Source organism: Lepidochelys kempii, chromosome 2, assembly GCF_965140265.1.
Source record: "Lepidochelys kempii isolate rLepKem1 chromosome 2, rLepKem1.hap2, whole genome shotgun sequence".
In the NCBI taxonomy this organism is placed as follows: domain Eukaryota; kingdom Metazoa; phylum Chordata; order Testudines; family Cheloniidae; genus Lepidochelys; species Lepidochelys kempii.
This window is the reverse complement of record NC_133257.1, coordinates 227682605-227698973: the sequence shown is the minus strand read 5'-3', so window position 1 is coordinate 227698973 and position 16369 is coordinate 227682605. Positions and strand designations below refer to the sequence as shown.

The 16369-nt window shown below is 36.9% G+C and overlaps 1 protein-coding gene across 9 annotated transcripts in view; it reads left to right on the top strand.

Moving 5' to 3' along the window:
* ADAM22 (ADAM metallopeptidase domain 22) overlaps window positions 1-16369 on the top strand; it is a 196425-nt gene that overhangs the window by 113955 nt on the left and 66101 nt on the right. For 8 of the 9 annotated variants that reach the window (XM_073334068.1, XM_073334061.1, XM_073334066.1 and 5 more), the window contains exons 5-8: window positions 4574-4656; window positions 10146-10209; window positions 10947-11016; window positions 16062-16132. In XM_073334068.1, the coding sequence (XP_073190169.1) occupies window positions 4574-4656; window positions 10146-10209; window positions 10947-11016; window positions 16062-16132 (288 nt within the window). The remainder of the gene's footprint in view (window positions 1-4573; window positions 4657-10145; window positions 10210-10946; window positions 11017-16061; window positions 16133-16369) is intronic. The other variant, XM_073334067.1, reaches the window with a different exon arrangement.

The window sequence follows — 16369 nt, the reverse complement described above, 5'->3', positions numbered from 1 at the left end:
TTGTGCTATGCTTTTGGGGAACACGCCAGACAAGTTGGTGTCAGCTCTGCCTAGCCTGCTTGACGGCCCATTAAGGGACTATCAGCTATACAAGTGACCCATTGAGAGAAGGCAGACATGCCTTGCGATTCAGCAAGTTATGCAGGGACATGCCTATGGACAGAACTCTGAGGTTTTTCCATGCCATGTGATGGACAGCTTGTCTTTGGAACAGAGAAAGAAAGACCACATGCAAGAGAATATTAAAAGCTGCTGCAGCTCCTCCATCTTGTCTTCAATCCTGCTTCTTACCTCCGGAGGAACTTTGCTACACTGAAGCTTTGAACCAAGGTATGCAGCAAGGTATGCAGGGACCAAGGACTGAAACACCCATCCCAGCTGTGGATGTACTCCAGAGACTTGATTTGAACCTGCAGTTTATTCTATCACTGCTGAAAGCCTGAACCAAGAACTTTGCCATTACTGTAGGTAATTGATTCCATTTAACCATTCAGGTGCTTATCTATATCTTTTTCCTTGTATGAATAAACCTTTAGATTTTAGATTCTAAAGGATTGGCAACAGCGTGATTTGTGGGTAAGATCTGATTTGTAGATTGACCTGGGTCTGGGGCTTGGTCCTTTGGGATCGAGAGAACCTTTTTTTCTTTTAGGGGGGGATTGGTTTTCATAACCATTTGTCCCCATAATGAGTGGCACTGGTGGTGATACTGGGAAACTGGAGTGTCTAAGGGAATTGCTTGTGTGACTTGTGGTTAGCCAGTGCGGTAAAACCAAAGTCTTCTCTGTCTGGCTGGTTTGGTTTGCCTTGGTGTGCATAGAAACCCCAGCCTTGGGCTGTAACTGCCCTGCTTTAAGCAGTTTGTCCTGAATTGGCATTCTCAGTTGGGTCCCACCAGAACCAGCATTGTTACAACGTGTAAGCCAGAATGTTCCATAGCTGTAAAAAATATGGGCACAGGAGTGAAGATATCTGGGTTTTATTCTTGGCTCTGCCAGAATTTGTGTGATCATGGGTAAATTGCAAAATTAACTGATCTGATATAATTAAATAGAGTAGAATCTCCAAGGTATGTTATCTCCAGACAACACCTTTAAGTTTGTTTATTTCTGTCTTTTCCAGATTGATAGATAGAAAAATTATTTCTTCCACAGATATGTTATGGGATAATTTAACCAAAAAGCTATGAAAAAGCTGGGAGTGCTATCATAGGACATTTATTTGATTCTCATTAAGGAGATCAAACCCCCTTTTTGAGCCACATGATTCATGCTGGCTCAGAGTTTTTGCATGAAAAATGTTCTTCTTGGTTATACAGATTTCATTTTGTAGAATAAATGAGCCTCAGGCACTAGTGCAGATACACATTACACTACATTGTATGAGGATAAGCTCATCTTGACTAGTTTCAGAGTCTTGACTAATTACCAAAATTCTTTTCAGAAGTAGTTAGAATCCATTTGACTCCATCAATCATCTTTCCAATATTATTCTCACACCCATGCACATGTTCCTGTAATACTTTGCTACAAAAATGATATGGTAAAAAATCTTTTAAATGCTATAGGGTACGGTCTTTAGAAAATCCATCTAGTTTATCATTTCTTTTGACATGAACTCATCAGGGTAATTTTTATTACATGTATTATGTTAGTGCCTAGAAGCCCAAACCAGGATGATGCCTGGGGCCCCATTGTACTAAGCACTGTAACAGACAAAGGAAAAGATGATTCCTGCCCCTAAGAGCTTACTGCACCTAATAAAGAAAAGATGCAACAAGTGAATGGCTGTAATAAATTGTTGGAAGGAGTAAGGCAGAATGAGGCAAACAATAAGAAGAGCATATGTTTACGTAGGCCAGATGTGCAAAGCTAGATGGTTCTGAGTCAGATAAATTGTATTCTTATAATAAACTGTAAGATATAAATATGATAGATATCAGCAGTCCCTCCTGACCATGTATCTAGATATAATCAGTTGGCAGTTTCCTGTAGACATCTTGGTAGACATGAATTCTGGGGAGGGATTTGTTGGGGACAGGCTAGTGGCTTTACAGATTAATTCAGGTAACATATGAACGGGGAGCCTGGAGGAAAACACAGAGGTGTGAGAGGCGTTGACAGGCTGTGAAGGCTGCCTCTGTTAGTGGAGTGGAGAGAGTGAAAAGTGACACAATAAAATACAAGAGCAGATAAACAGGAGATAAAATTGTGAAGCAACTTAAAAGCATGTTAATTATTATTATAAATATATATAAGTATATTGTATTATTATTTGTTGTTAATGACCTGGATGTAGGAACAGAGAGCATACTGATCAAATTTGCAGGTGACACAAAGCTAGGGAGGTTTGCCTACACTTTGGAGGATAGAGCTAAAATTCAGAGGGATCTTAATAAATTGGAGAACTGGGCTATAGACAACAAAATGAAATTCAACAAAGACAAATTTAAGGTGCTACTTAGGGAAGAAAAACCAAATGCCCAAATATAGAATGTGGGATAACTGCCTTGGCAGCAGCACTTCTGAGAAGGATCCGGGAGTTGTGGTGGATCACAACCTCAGCATGAATCAACAGTGTGATGCTGTTGCAAAAAAAGCAAACGCAGTTTTAGGTTGCATTAACAGAGGCACAGCATGCAAGTCACGGGAGGTGATAGTACTGCTCTACTAGGCGCTGGTTAGGCCTCAACTGGAGTACTGTGTCCAGTTTTGGTCACCAGTGTATAGCAAGGATGAAGAGGAACTGGAAAGGATCCAGAGGTGAGCAACAAAGATGATCAAAGGGATGGAATGCAAACCATATAAGCAAAGGCTGAAGGAACTGGGTATGTTTAGTTTGGAAAAGAGGAGATTAAGGGGGGACATGATAGTGGTCTTCAAATACTCGAAAGGCTGCCATAAAAAAGGTGGAGAAAAGTTGTTCTCTCTTGCTACAGAGGGCAGGGCCAGAGGCAATGGTTCAAACTACAGCATAGCAGATTTAGATTACTTGTCAGGAAAAAATTCCTAACTGTAAAAATGGTAGGACAATGGAACAGACTGTCTACGGCAGTCATGGAAGCTCCTTCACTAGAGGTTTTCAAAAGGAAACTGTATAGCCATGTGTCTTGGGTGGTTTAGACGCAACAAATCCTGCATCTTGGAAGGGGGTAGACTAGATAACCCTTGTGGTCCCTTCTAACTCTGTGGTTCTATGATTCTAATTGAAAATTTGCCAGAAGGATAGTCTTTGTAAAATGAAGCAACAAACAAGCCAGATATTAGTAGGCCTTCAATCTCTCTAATCATATATTAGGGTTTTTTTTCTGTGGCAGCCATCATCATAGTATCTGAGCACTACCTTCAGATTCATGGTACTGTACATTTCTAGCTTTACACAATGGCATCAAAGTCCCTGTATCAGCCAACAAAACATGATGGAGAAGAATTTCAAAAGGGACTAGTGATTTTTGGTGCCCAAACTCCAGGGACCTGATTTCCAGAAAGTGCAGTGTATACACCCTCTGAAAATCAGACCCCTTTACAGTATCTCAAGTTGGGCACCAAAAATCACTAGTCCCTTTTGAAATTCTTAGTCTGATCCTATAGAAAACAAAAGGGGATTTTCTTGTCACATTCCAAAAGCTACTAACATACTCTTGTTTTATTTTTTAAACTTCAGTTAATTTAGTGTTGGTGAAACAGCTGTTATAAATATACTTTTGAAGGGTAGAATCTGAGAGCATTTAATTTCACATGGTAAGTATGAACAGCAACTTTGGCTTATGGCTCTGCATCACTATCACCCAGGTGATTGCCAGCTCATGAAGACAAATAATCATGCTTTCCATCTCAGTAAATACACTTAAATATTTGCACTCCTGGATACGTAGGGGTGGGGTAGGTTGTTCTTACTGGGGGTACGGGGGAGGACATGTTTGCTACCAGAAATTAGGATGAGCTCTAGTGTTATTGCTTTTAAGGCCCCTCTCTTTAAGTCGGCCGTCGACCAACAACAAAACAGCATAATGACCTGGGTGAGTTTCTCCTAGGAATCAGCAATTAAGTTTGATTCCAATGGGATTAATGATCTAAGATGTAGAAGACTTTTTCAGATAGAAATGAGGTTATTCATATTTTGTATACAGTGTCTAGATTGTACAGTGATGGGTGCTTTGCAGATACATATGGCTAGACAGACATAAGGTGAAGACCTGACTCAGGCAAAACTTTCCCTGACTTTGGTGGCAGTTTTGTCAAGTAAAAGACTGCAGGATTTGGCAGGTGTGGTATATGCCCTGCTTACAGGAAAAAAAAAGACAAGTGTTAATTTTCATTGCACTCTTTTATCATTTGATTATATACCATGTTTCCTTTAAATTCAGAGCACTGGGGACACTTATGACTAATTCTCTTTGATCTATTTGATAAGAATGTCCTCTGCAGTTTTCTCTTGACTCTGAATGACTGCGAATTGTGGGCACCATGCCGGTAGGTGTGGCAACATAGTTATAGCACAAGCCATGTTTGACAGGACATGCGTATGATATTATGCGACATGATGGATTCACAGTCTCTATTTTCAATTGCAGGGAGGAGAGCATTGCTATTACCAGGGCCAAATCCGAGGAAACCCAGAATCATTTGTTGCCTTGTCAACATGCCATGGACTTCAGTAAGTTTCCCCAGGTTATTTTTTTAATGGCCTGTATGTAATTTCTTAAAACAAGTACAAATTCTAGAGTAAAGGAATTACTAATTGTTTTCTTAGTGCAGCAAAATGTTAAACATTTTACCCTCCCTCACAAATTATGGGTTGAATTTGTACCTATAAAGAAATCTTGGATTTTTACAAGTAGTTTACAGAGTGCCCGAGTTGGTTTTTATTAAGCACATAGATACACTGGTATTGTGTAATACCATTTTTTCAAGTTAAAACTAACTTACAAATAAATAAGCTAGGGTGAAAGCAACCCAAAATATTCCTTTCCAAAGGGGAAAAAAAAAAACCTTTCTAAATGTTACTCTTTAACTATGTCAGAATATGCTTTGCTCTTTTCTGATTACTACAATGAGTAGATGGCATATTTCTCTTCTATTCTGACCCCATTTACAAAACAAAACTGAGACAGTGAGTGTGGGTTTTCAAGTCATTTTTCTTTTCTTTCACAGAGGCACTGATCTTAGATATTTACCTGCTGATTGGTACTTAACATATATGGCAATATATTTGTAAATCTGAAGGAAAGGAGTGGCTCTTAGATGGCAAATTGAAAACTTTGCATGATTTTAACCATATTTTGTACTTAATAGCACCTTCCATTTGAGGATCTCAAACAGCTATACAAAAATCCCACATAGCCCCTCTGAGGGTTTGTATCATAGTTTTGGACCGGTTCAAAAAGATTCCTGGCCTGATTTTCAGAGGTACTAAGTAACTGCAGCTTCAGGGGACTTCACTGGGAATTACAGGCTCTCCCCTGATATTGAGGTCAGACATTGCTTGAAGGATCATGTGATGAATGGTAAAAAGATAGGAACACTCAACAATTACCTTGTGCTTCTCTTTTTAACTCCTGCTTCACTGAAAGGCAGGCACGTATCTGATGGGGACTTTCATTGATTCGATCCTTTTCCTTCTCCAATAGTTCTGTAAATTCTGTATCAGACTTCCATATTTTCTGTTAGTTTCTTTTAGTTAAATTTGTTGGGTTTTGTTTTTATTTTAGCATCACTGCAGTCTTCTGTCTGATTATTTGTACCATAATGCTTTTATCTCCTTTGTAATCAAGATTTAGGAGTGAGGACTAACTCAAGAAATCTGACTTCAGGTTCTGTGCTGAAGGTGAATCTAAAAATAGTAGCATTTTAGTGCATTCTGCAGAGATTTAACAGCATGACTTCCATTAGTTGTGATCCATTAGGTCTTGGATTATAGTCTGTGACCCCTGTTAACTTTCAGGGGCTTAGGGAAAAAGGGAAAAAGAGACTAAAAAAATTCCTTTCTGGCCTTTATTTGGTGCTTCGTTCTTCAGGATGAAACCCTCTCACTGTATTCTCTCAGTGCTTAATTATCAGTGTTGGTATCTTCTAAAGCAGCTACACAACTAGAGAGATGAAGAGTTGTTATCTTTTCCTTTTTTGTTCAGCCCTCTTAGGTACATCTCTTTTTTCCTTTTAGGGAGGAATCTTCAAATACCTATATACGTATATCAGCAACAAAGATCAATAGATTCCTATTTCACAATAGGGACAGTTTGAAACAATATAAGAGGTTGGAGTGTTCCAGGACCCTGTATGAGAATGCAGTGTTTCCTTAATAAGTCATGTTAAACTCAGGTGCAACACTGCATCATCATCATCATCTGTATAATCTTTTAAATAGTGCTTTTCATGTGTAGACCTCAAATACTGAATAAGTACTGCTGATTCACGATGGCATTTAATTTCATTAACTCCAACCAGTATCTGGAGTATTTCTCTGGAGCAGAGGAAACTGAGGGCTATTACCATCTAATAAAGTCTGTAGGGCTGGTTCTATGGTGAACTTTATGGGTTGTAACAGCTGGAGAAGATGCCTCTAAAGGAGCAATAAGCTCCATATTCAGGCAAGTATTAATTCAAGCCTTTTCCTCTGCTTAATACATCCTCCAGGTCCCAGCCTATAACAGCTATATTATTGGTGGGTGGGTGTAGATCAGGTGCCAAGGTTGATGCCAGAATTGTTTATTTAACTTTATCTTGTGATTTTTTTAGCTATTAATGCCTGCATTCTTTTTAGGGATGTCTATCTCTCGTTCAGTAAATTAATAAGGTAGTGGGTTCAATGGTGGAATCCTCATAACTCTTAATATTCTTTCTTTTTGGTAGTTGCGTTGAAGAGACAATATACTTCTGTGGCCTTAACTCCTAATTAGCCAAGTTTTTATTTGGGATGTCCAGTAGCCACAGTCTACAGTGGGTTAATGCAGAGATTCAAACAAAAATATAACATTTTGAAAAAAGCCACACTCATTATTAGGATTTCTAGTGTCCACGTTTCTTCTTAAATTTAGCTCTTGGGTTCATGTTCCTTACAGAAGAATATAGAAATAAATGCAAAATAACTTGCCATTTTCATTTTGTTTTCTTCATTGCAGTCAAGTGATGTAAACATATCTATTACCTGTTGGGAATGTTGGAGTATAGGAATACAGTATTGAATCTCTTTCAAAGAATATGCTTAATTATATATTCTTATTAATCTGTATTTTAATGCATTTTCTATTACAATACAGGCTCCTTGGAAGAGAACCATGTATTCCTTTGTGTATTGTATAGCATAAAGTACACTGATTCTTAATAATGGATGATAGATTATTGAGTAATGATCTCTTCTAATGTAATAGCATTAAAAACATTCAAATATGTTCTTAGGCCATGATCCTGCAAGCTCCTTCACACAGGAAGACTCCTTCCTCGCCCCAATTGAAATTAGCATGTGGGTACAGGGTGCATCCTACATAGGAGCTTATAGGACAGTGGTGTCAGTTTGAGAATTATAGAAATATTTTTTGGAAATGAAGGGCCTTATCAGAATAGCTATAGACATGCTATAGTAAGGCTTAATTTAAAATAAGAGTTTGAAGGCCTGTAACATAGATAGATATGTTTTCTTGTTGGACCATGAATATGCTGCCCACTGGTGGTGAAATTAAAAGTCTTGATATTTTAAGATCAAATTGATTTACAAGATGTTTATTGTTACAATATGTTTGGGTATAGTTTTGACATAGTAAAGATTCAGATTTCAAAAATGGTCTGTATTCTATGACTACTTTGGATCTAACTTTTTTATTAGTGTATGATTCAAATATATGGACTGCTTAAGTTGAAGTCTATTGCAAAACATCCATTGACTTAAGTCAGATCAGGTTTGTAGTTTGACTGTAAATATGTTATTACCATGTACCATTATTAAAGAGTGGATTGATCAAATTCTGACTTGATCAAAGGTCCATGCTGCTGGGTGAAATGATCAAATAGGAGGCCCTTTATTCTGAGAATGTGAATTAAGTCCTCAAATGCTGATACACTGATCAATCCTGCAGACTTTACTAATGTAAAATTGCCATTGATAGCAAAGCAAGTTTTGCATACTTAAAATCTGCAGGATGAGTCCCAAATCTCATTTTATTCTTAGAATGAGGGCCTTCATCAGGCTCTAGGATTTTTATTTTAAACATCATAGAACAAGTTAATTTCCACAAAATATTTACAGGTTATCTGCAAAGGGATGGAATAGCTTTGAATTAAATATGTATTTATAACCACTGCTAATATGAGTTATATATTAACTATATTATATTATATATATCCATAATTACTTCGGTGGAGCTGTAAATACACAACATTTAGGAAAATATTAGATAGGTTTATATAAAGCTGTAATGGTTTAAAAGTTTAATATGTAGTTGTGGTCCCAAAAAACCCCAACAGAGTAAAATGATATCATTTTACTCAATATAGCTGCTCCCTGGGTATAGTCAAGGTCAGATCTGATTTTAGTGAAAAAAATGCAAAAATTAATTATAAAAATGTTTTAAAAATCAATGTCATATTTGACTCGCATAAGCCAAAAGCCAATATCGATTTCTGTCACTTAAAGAATGAAATGTGGTGGGTTGCTTTTCCCCCCCCCCTCAAACTTTGCAAAAAAAAATAAAAATAAAAAATCTTGCTCCCTTGTTGAGGTTGTGCAGTATATATCAAGTCTGAGCCTACAGCTCATATTTATAGCTAGTCTTAAAAACCTTGAAAGAAGCACTTTAGAAAGGAAATGCTGACACAACTTAATCTCAACAACACACACATGCTGCTGTAATAAAGAAAAAATTGCAAGAAAAGGCTGACTTAGATAAAGACGAAAAGGGAAGTGGGGTAGGAAATGTACCTCTTTAGTATACTGCCAATTAACATTTTCCATATCAGATCATTTTATTTTAGGGTGAAATTCACTGTTGTGCGTAAATCTGGTGCAAGGCTTAAGCTTAAACCCCATTTAAACTCAAAATAGGATTTAAATTGGATTTCAAGTGGTGTATAGGCCTTGTGTGAGTGCACAGTGGGGAATTTCACCACTGCTGTGTATTTACTTATAAACAGTAATGCACAACCATGTAATTTAATTACCATAGGCTATCTACATTCACTTAGGATCCCTTAAAGCTTGAGCCTATCCTGTGGTTAGAACTGAACCATGTGCCACCTTTGTTAGCTTGGAAAATTGGTGATTGTTCACATGAGAGCAATTACAGAAGCAGATTTTCCAGCACGTACAACAAGCATGTATATAGTTGGCGCCCTTAAAATTCCTCTTCCATTTGGAAGATTTTACTTGTGTGAGAGCTGTTCCCTGGACGTATAATGAGGAATACCACAAGAGCTAGTGAAAGCTTTCCATCTGCTAGAATACATACTGTATGAAAGGGCAACATAGCATGGGAGACTGGCTCTGGCAGTCCATGGAATATTTCTGATGATGTTGTTTTATATAAAACCTATTTGTGTCTTTTCCAAAAACAATTTAATAAAGGACTTAAATTGATGTGTGAGAAAAAAATTGTTATTCTTGATTTTTTTTCAGTTTGTTTACCTTGTTTTGTTTACCTCCAAAGTGTTCCCATTATGCTGGGTCTTGTAGGAGCAGGCAGGCAGACAGACTTATGGTACCAAAAAGCTTAAAATCCAAGAGTCAGCTCAGTTTAATACTTTATTTTGGCATGACAAGCTATACATATGTTCCCAGAGTATGTAAAGAGACCTCTTAAGTATCTGTCAGAAGTAGGAACAATCTGTTCCAGGGAGTGGGGTTCACACTAGGTTTGGGAACTGGGTCAGTCAGTCAGTTTCTGCTGCTCTTTCTGTCTAGCTCTTTATCACTACAACAAGGAAGAGGAAAAACATTTTTTTTAAAAGGATAAGTTGGTTGTAAAATCACAAAAATTGGCACGAGGACTTAGAAACTGGGATAATACCTGAAATTGCTTTTAATTTTGTTTTTAATGGTTATATTTCAAGTTCATAGCCTCCCCTTCACGGGTTACCTGTTTAAATTGTTTTAATCTTTTAATAAATGTTTGGTAAATCTCTACTCAATGTTACCACTTTTCCTGTCTTTAACAGTGGGATGTTCTATGATGGGAATCATACTTATCTTATTGAACCAGAAGAAAACCACACTTCACACGTAAGTAGAACTTCAGCTAATCCAGTATTCAGATACACAAGGGAGGCAGAAAACAAAAGAAGCCTTATGCTCAGCCTTGCACCTCTAGTGTTGGGGCTGGTCACAGTGGGAGTCCTTGTCCTCCCACTCTCAGCAGCTAGTTCATATATTGCTCTAAAGGTGCAAACCAAAGGCAGTATATTGCATCTAGTATTTGAGTTCCCAGTATCTAAATACAGTATCAGGAAAACAGGAGGAGGTTTACAGAAGTTTTCCTCCAATAATACATGTCTTAGCTACCCCTTGGTAGCTTCTTTAAAACAACCTCTTGGTCATTTGCCAGTACTGAAAATCAGTTAAAACAATATATATATATATATACATATACATTTGCATTTCATATTATTTAACTTTAGAAAATTTAGACCCCAATCCAGCAAAACATTTAAGCATGTGCTTAACTTTAAGCATGTGATTAGGCCTGTTCACTTTAAAGGACCTACTTGTATATTAAATGTGAAATACAGGTTTAAGTGCTTTGCTGAATCAGGGCCTTAATGATCACATCATAATTGGGAGAGGAAGAGAAGAATCTACAATGTGTATAAAGTTCTTTGAGGTTTGATAACCTCCAGTGTTCCATTATTTCCCCAACATATTGGTTTGGTACCTAATGCAAAAGGGTTTCTTTCTCCCTAATATTCACGGGATGGTTCATTTTATCTTGGCTTAATGCATGCCACTGTTTACTATTTCAGGAGGATTTCCATTTCCACTCTGTTTACAAATCCAGGTTATTTGAATTTCCTTTGGATGACCTGCCATATGGTATGATGTTTTTAATGCTCTCGTCTTTTAACTTGTGTCTTATTTTGCCAAACTTGTGTATCATATTCGGTTGCTAATCTTCTTTGGAGTTTTACTCCTTTGTTTGCTTGAATCTGTCTTTTTCTGTTTAAGTAAAAAAACATAAAAACATAAAAAAAACATGGGGGAGGAGTAGGGGAGAAGAAACCTAACAATTAACTCAAACCTCACCTCAACCTTTATATTGTTGATTTTTTTTAATAAACTTTGAAGAATTGAATGCTTTATATGCCATTACACATGCAATATGTACTTTACATAAAAGGTCATGGCAACCTAAAGGTTGATCAAAATAATCCCCTAGTTACCAAGGACTGATGAACATCAGTGGCCTCCCCCACTGTGAGATATAGGAATGGTCTACTAGTCTGAGTGTAGGAGTAGGAAACTGGATTTTTCAAGTTTTATCCTAGTTCTGACTCTTAACATTTCTGCTTCAGTCTTTCCATCTTAAATTACATTGGGGTGGCATATCCCCATTTTGTCAAGGGTTTATCAGTTTGGAAATGTAGTTTCCTACATATATAGCTTATTCTGGAGGAATGAGACCTGTACTAAACTGCTGATTTCTTCAAGACAATTACAGATGTCTAGTTTATAATATGGTAGCACTGAGGACTGGGGCTGTGTTGCACTGAATATGGAATATGAGACCTAATAAGGAAATTCACGTTGTGTGGGATGCACTCTGGAGGATGTCTTCTGAAAGAGACAGAGGTAGTGTGACTACTGAGTCGGCAGCTTCTCTCTCGAAATGGGTTAGTAAAGGATGAAATCTTTTGGAACTAGAATTGTGTGTCTTGTAGGCAAAGGACTTTATCACTGGTGAAACGTTATGTTTTCACAGACTTTTGGAGAAAAAAATAAATGTAATTTTGAATTTTTTATGACTATGAAAAACATTTTTTCTGCAATCAGATATCTATCATTTCACCTTCACAAAAACCCTTTGACCTTCAAAGTGTGTCAAACTTTCTTTGCAAAAATTGAGACTTTCCATCTGGGGCAGTTTCAGAAAACTCTGTGTTGGCTGAGATGGGGAAATGTTGCCATTTAATCAAATTGTGGAATACTAATGAAAATAACTTAAGTATATGACTACTAACAAAGTGCAGAAACTGAATGACACTAATCTTGTGCAGCTGCTTGGTAGGATCCCATACATGAATAGGTTAATTATAACTAGCGAGTTTCATAATAACATGTTATAGGCTTTGTGGATCCCATTGACGGCTCACTCTGTGATCACTAAACCTGTCCTCAGTTTCAGGTTTGTCATGAAAGTTTTAGCAGCTGCAGCAGATTTTATACTAATGAAAAACTAATGTTTCATTATTTCCATGAGCTGTTTATTTAGGTTTCCTTTGCCTTTCGTCTTTAGTTTTATTGTAAGAGTATGTGTAGTTCCCATTGTGTGATATACATATGCTGAGTGGAGATATAAATAACTTAACATGAAATCCTGTTCCCACTGAAGTCAATGGCAAAACTCCCATTGACTTGAAAGGGGCCAGGATTTCACTCTGGATCTTCAGGGATATATATGGTATCATAACTGGGAGTAGTGGCTTTACAGTGCTTAAACTTTTCTGTCTGTTTCCTTTAACAGATATGATATATTTGCAATTGCTAGCTTGTAGTATTTTTGGTTTTTACTTTTTTATTTACTGCAGCAGGACTATTTTGCTAATCCTGTCCTATAAGACTGTTGTTATAACAAAATGTGCTTTACCCTGTACTTTATATTGCCAATATTTCTCTTCTTCTTTATCCCCTCACCTTGTTTGTGGACTTACATGCCTTCAGAAACTTCTAATTTGATTCAAGAATTATTTGTTCTTATCCTTAGTAGGCTCTGTGCATAATTTAAGATTTCCTGTCAGTGCTGCATTATGAATGTACTTTGATGTACCACAAGTCTTTTACATTGATGGTGGATTAACAGACTGGGGTGACTTCCTATCAGTATTAACCAAAGCAAATGGTATGATACCTCATCAGTAGCAACATAGCTTTTTATATTCTTCTGTTCCATGGGAATTAAAAAATATTATTAGAGAATAAATTATACTCCTCCGTGTGATGGCCAGCAGATACACCGTTTTATGTTATGCACCTGTCAAATGTCACTGACTGTGGAGGATTAGGACTTTGAAGAGAGAAATCCAGGGCTCTTCAAGAGGCTGGCGATTCAGTAGGTGGTACTTTTTCCTCAGAGTCCATACTAAATCAGTCAGTGCTCTGGCATGATGATAGCAGACACTATGCCCTTGGAGGTGCTGTTTTTCAGATGAGACAAAGTAGATGTCATGATCTTCAGTGGCCATAAAAGTTTTCATAGAACTTTTTCAAAGTAGGAGTTATCAAATTCCAAGTTGGTTTGTTACATCCCTATTTCTATTTCAATTTCTTTTGTGATTTCAATTGGTCATGGTACTCTTCCTGAGATACTTTGGGATGGGAAAGCACTATGCATGTTCTCGTCATTATCATTCACTTGTAAAATGTTGTGAAGTATTACTGTGTGCTGTTACAAAGCTGCTACATTCCACCCCAGATATGACTTCATTTTTATGGTAGGTGAAATGATCCTTAAATAGTTTGTAAATTATTAAAGTAGTCTGAGATGCTGTATAAATGTAAGATATTTTATTTCACCAACTAAAAAGTTGTAATTTTACCATTTGACTTCTGGCAGCCCTACAGATCCTTAAATCAAAAGTTAAGAGTTGGTGGCATGACACCAAAACATGGATTGGATCTACAATATAAGTATAGGTAGGATATATAAATGCACTCACAGAAAACAGACAAGTAACAGTAAATTTGAAAGTGGTTCGTGTTGATTCGTTGTGAGATCTGGGTAGTGGCCATCAGGGATAACACAAGCCCCGGTTAGCTGACCCTGGCTGTGATTGAATTAGTTTGATCATCTTCCTATTATTCTCTCATTGAAGACCATGTTTCACTTAGCATTTCAGGTGCTGTACTGCAGCAAAATGTCTTCAAAAGTATTCACATTTTCTATTCTATAAGAAGAACTGTAAGAATATGCAGAACATATGTGGAATACAGACTGAGGACCCGACCCTGCAAACCCTTATGCAGGTGAATAACTTCACTCAGATGAGTAATACCATTTTTTTCAAATGTTTCATGAGTGAAGTTATTCACATGCATAAATTTTTGCAGGATTGGATCTTAAGTGAGTACCAGACATTGTCTGATGAGAAAGTTTATAAGTAGAGCTGGGCAACAATTTTTGGGATGAATAGTTAATTTGCCAAAAATGCAGTTTCGTGAACAGAAAGTACTCATGATTTTGGGTCAGATTTGGCAAATAATTTCGCCCAGGAAGAAAAGAACATTTTTAAAAAGTCTAAATGGATTAATTTTTGTTTAAAAAGCAAAAAACGGAAACAACAACAACAGAAAGCAATTTCATTCTGGATTGAACAACATTTATTTTTTGACTTAAAAAAATATTCAGTTTTACATTTCAGTGAGAAAAAATGAAAAAATTTGATTCTGGTTGTCCTGGGGAAAAAAATCATTTCGGATTTTTTTGTTTGGGCCATCGAACCAAAAAATCAGTTATTCACTTAGCTCTAACAATAAGTGTAACATCTGTGACTGTGCTTTGCTCATACACCACTGTGGGAGATGAGCTCTTATGATATGTATTTTCATTAGAAACTCTTGATTACTACAACCTGATGTCCTATAGCTAGATGTAGTTCAGTAAAACATGCAGGTCCACTTTGAGTTTTAGGTCTTAGCAGCCATTGCCATCCTTTCACTTTCTGAATCTGCATTGTTGTTTTATCCTGGTGTTCGGATCATGTGTACAAATGCAGTTCTTGGTATAAAGTATATGCAATATGAGCAGAAGTGGAGATGTTGGAAATGTTTATAACCAAATGTGAACGCAGGTGGTTTGGGATTTCCTTACAAAATCAAACCTTGAGTGGAAAGATATGTGAGTTGGAAGTGCCTAATTTTGCACAGCCCTCTTCACTGGCTTTGCAAAAATTACTCTGGAATACGGAAAACAGTTCTCAGCCCTTCATGATTAGTACCTCCAAAAGGTAAAGAAAGAGCAGAGAAGGGAAATTAGAATATTAAAGAGGATATGATATAAAATGAGAGAGATTGCTGGAACTTTCATGTAGTCTCACTGAAAGGTGATTAAACAGATATGCAAAAACTATAAAAATGCAAGAGCTGATAATACAAGTGAAGGAAAGGGACTTCTGTCTGCAGTAGACACCGTTGAAACAAGGAATAAGAATCTAGAACTAAAGAGGGAAAAGTTCAGGTTGGATATTAAAAATGGTGAGGTCCTTGTGTTTTGTTTAGCTTATACTGTACCTATCACTGGGGTTTATGAGCACCTAGTAAAATGGGATTTGGCAAAAGAATAAACTTCTCAGTGCTCATGATTAGAAGTTTTAAAAAATTAAAGACCTAGTGGGATCAGTGTGGGGTAATATCATACTGACAGTGGGGATTCTAAACACCCCAAAAGGTCTCTCCCAACTCTAATATGTATTATACCCTGTGAATACTGTACCTTAAACCATAAATTAACACAAAGAGAAATCAAATTGAATTAATGTAGCCATTGCAAGTGTGGCTGTTTCCTGCATTCCAGAAAATATGATTCAGTTTATGGTAGCACCATATGAATAATATTCACCACACAGTATTTGGTGAAATTTAGTCTTTGAACATCAGTTACACCTTCTGAGGATGTAGTCCACAGAATGGCTATATTAGCAGACCTGCATTATTAATAGCAGAATTTTTATAATTTCTTTATTGTTAAGATAAGTAGCTGTAATGTTGCCTCCTTTCTAGAAGAAGAATTGAAAAATGAAATCATTATCAGATCTAATTCACAGAAAATGAAAATATCCATATTTTGTTCATGCTGCCCCAAGGTTATGGAGTGAAGTGATATATATTTGATAAAAGTGATGTATTTGTCTTTGTTTTCCACTTAGAATTCTGGCAAATGAATACCACGTCACAGAAGTTTGTTCTAAAGCCAAGACACAAAAGGAGTAAAAGGCAGGTATGTGCCCGTACAATTTCTAAAGAATGTGCCACCAGACTTGGTTTGCAGCTAATAAAGGAATCTCTCCAGATGAAGTCCTATTGCTCATACTGTTTTAGCATGAGACCTACATAAATAAATAAAAACAGTTGCAAAGGCAGTATCTAACATCTGGGTAACATTGCTGGAACCTGCTGAAGAAATCCCTTCTTAGGCGCTACGCATCTGTGTTGTATCATGCAACCACGAGCTACT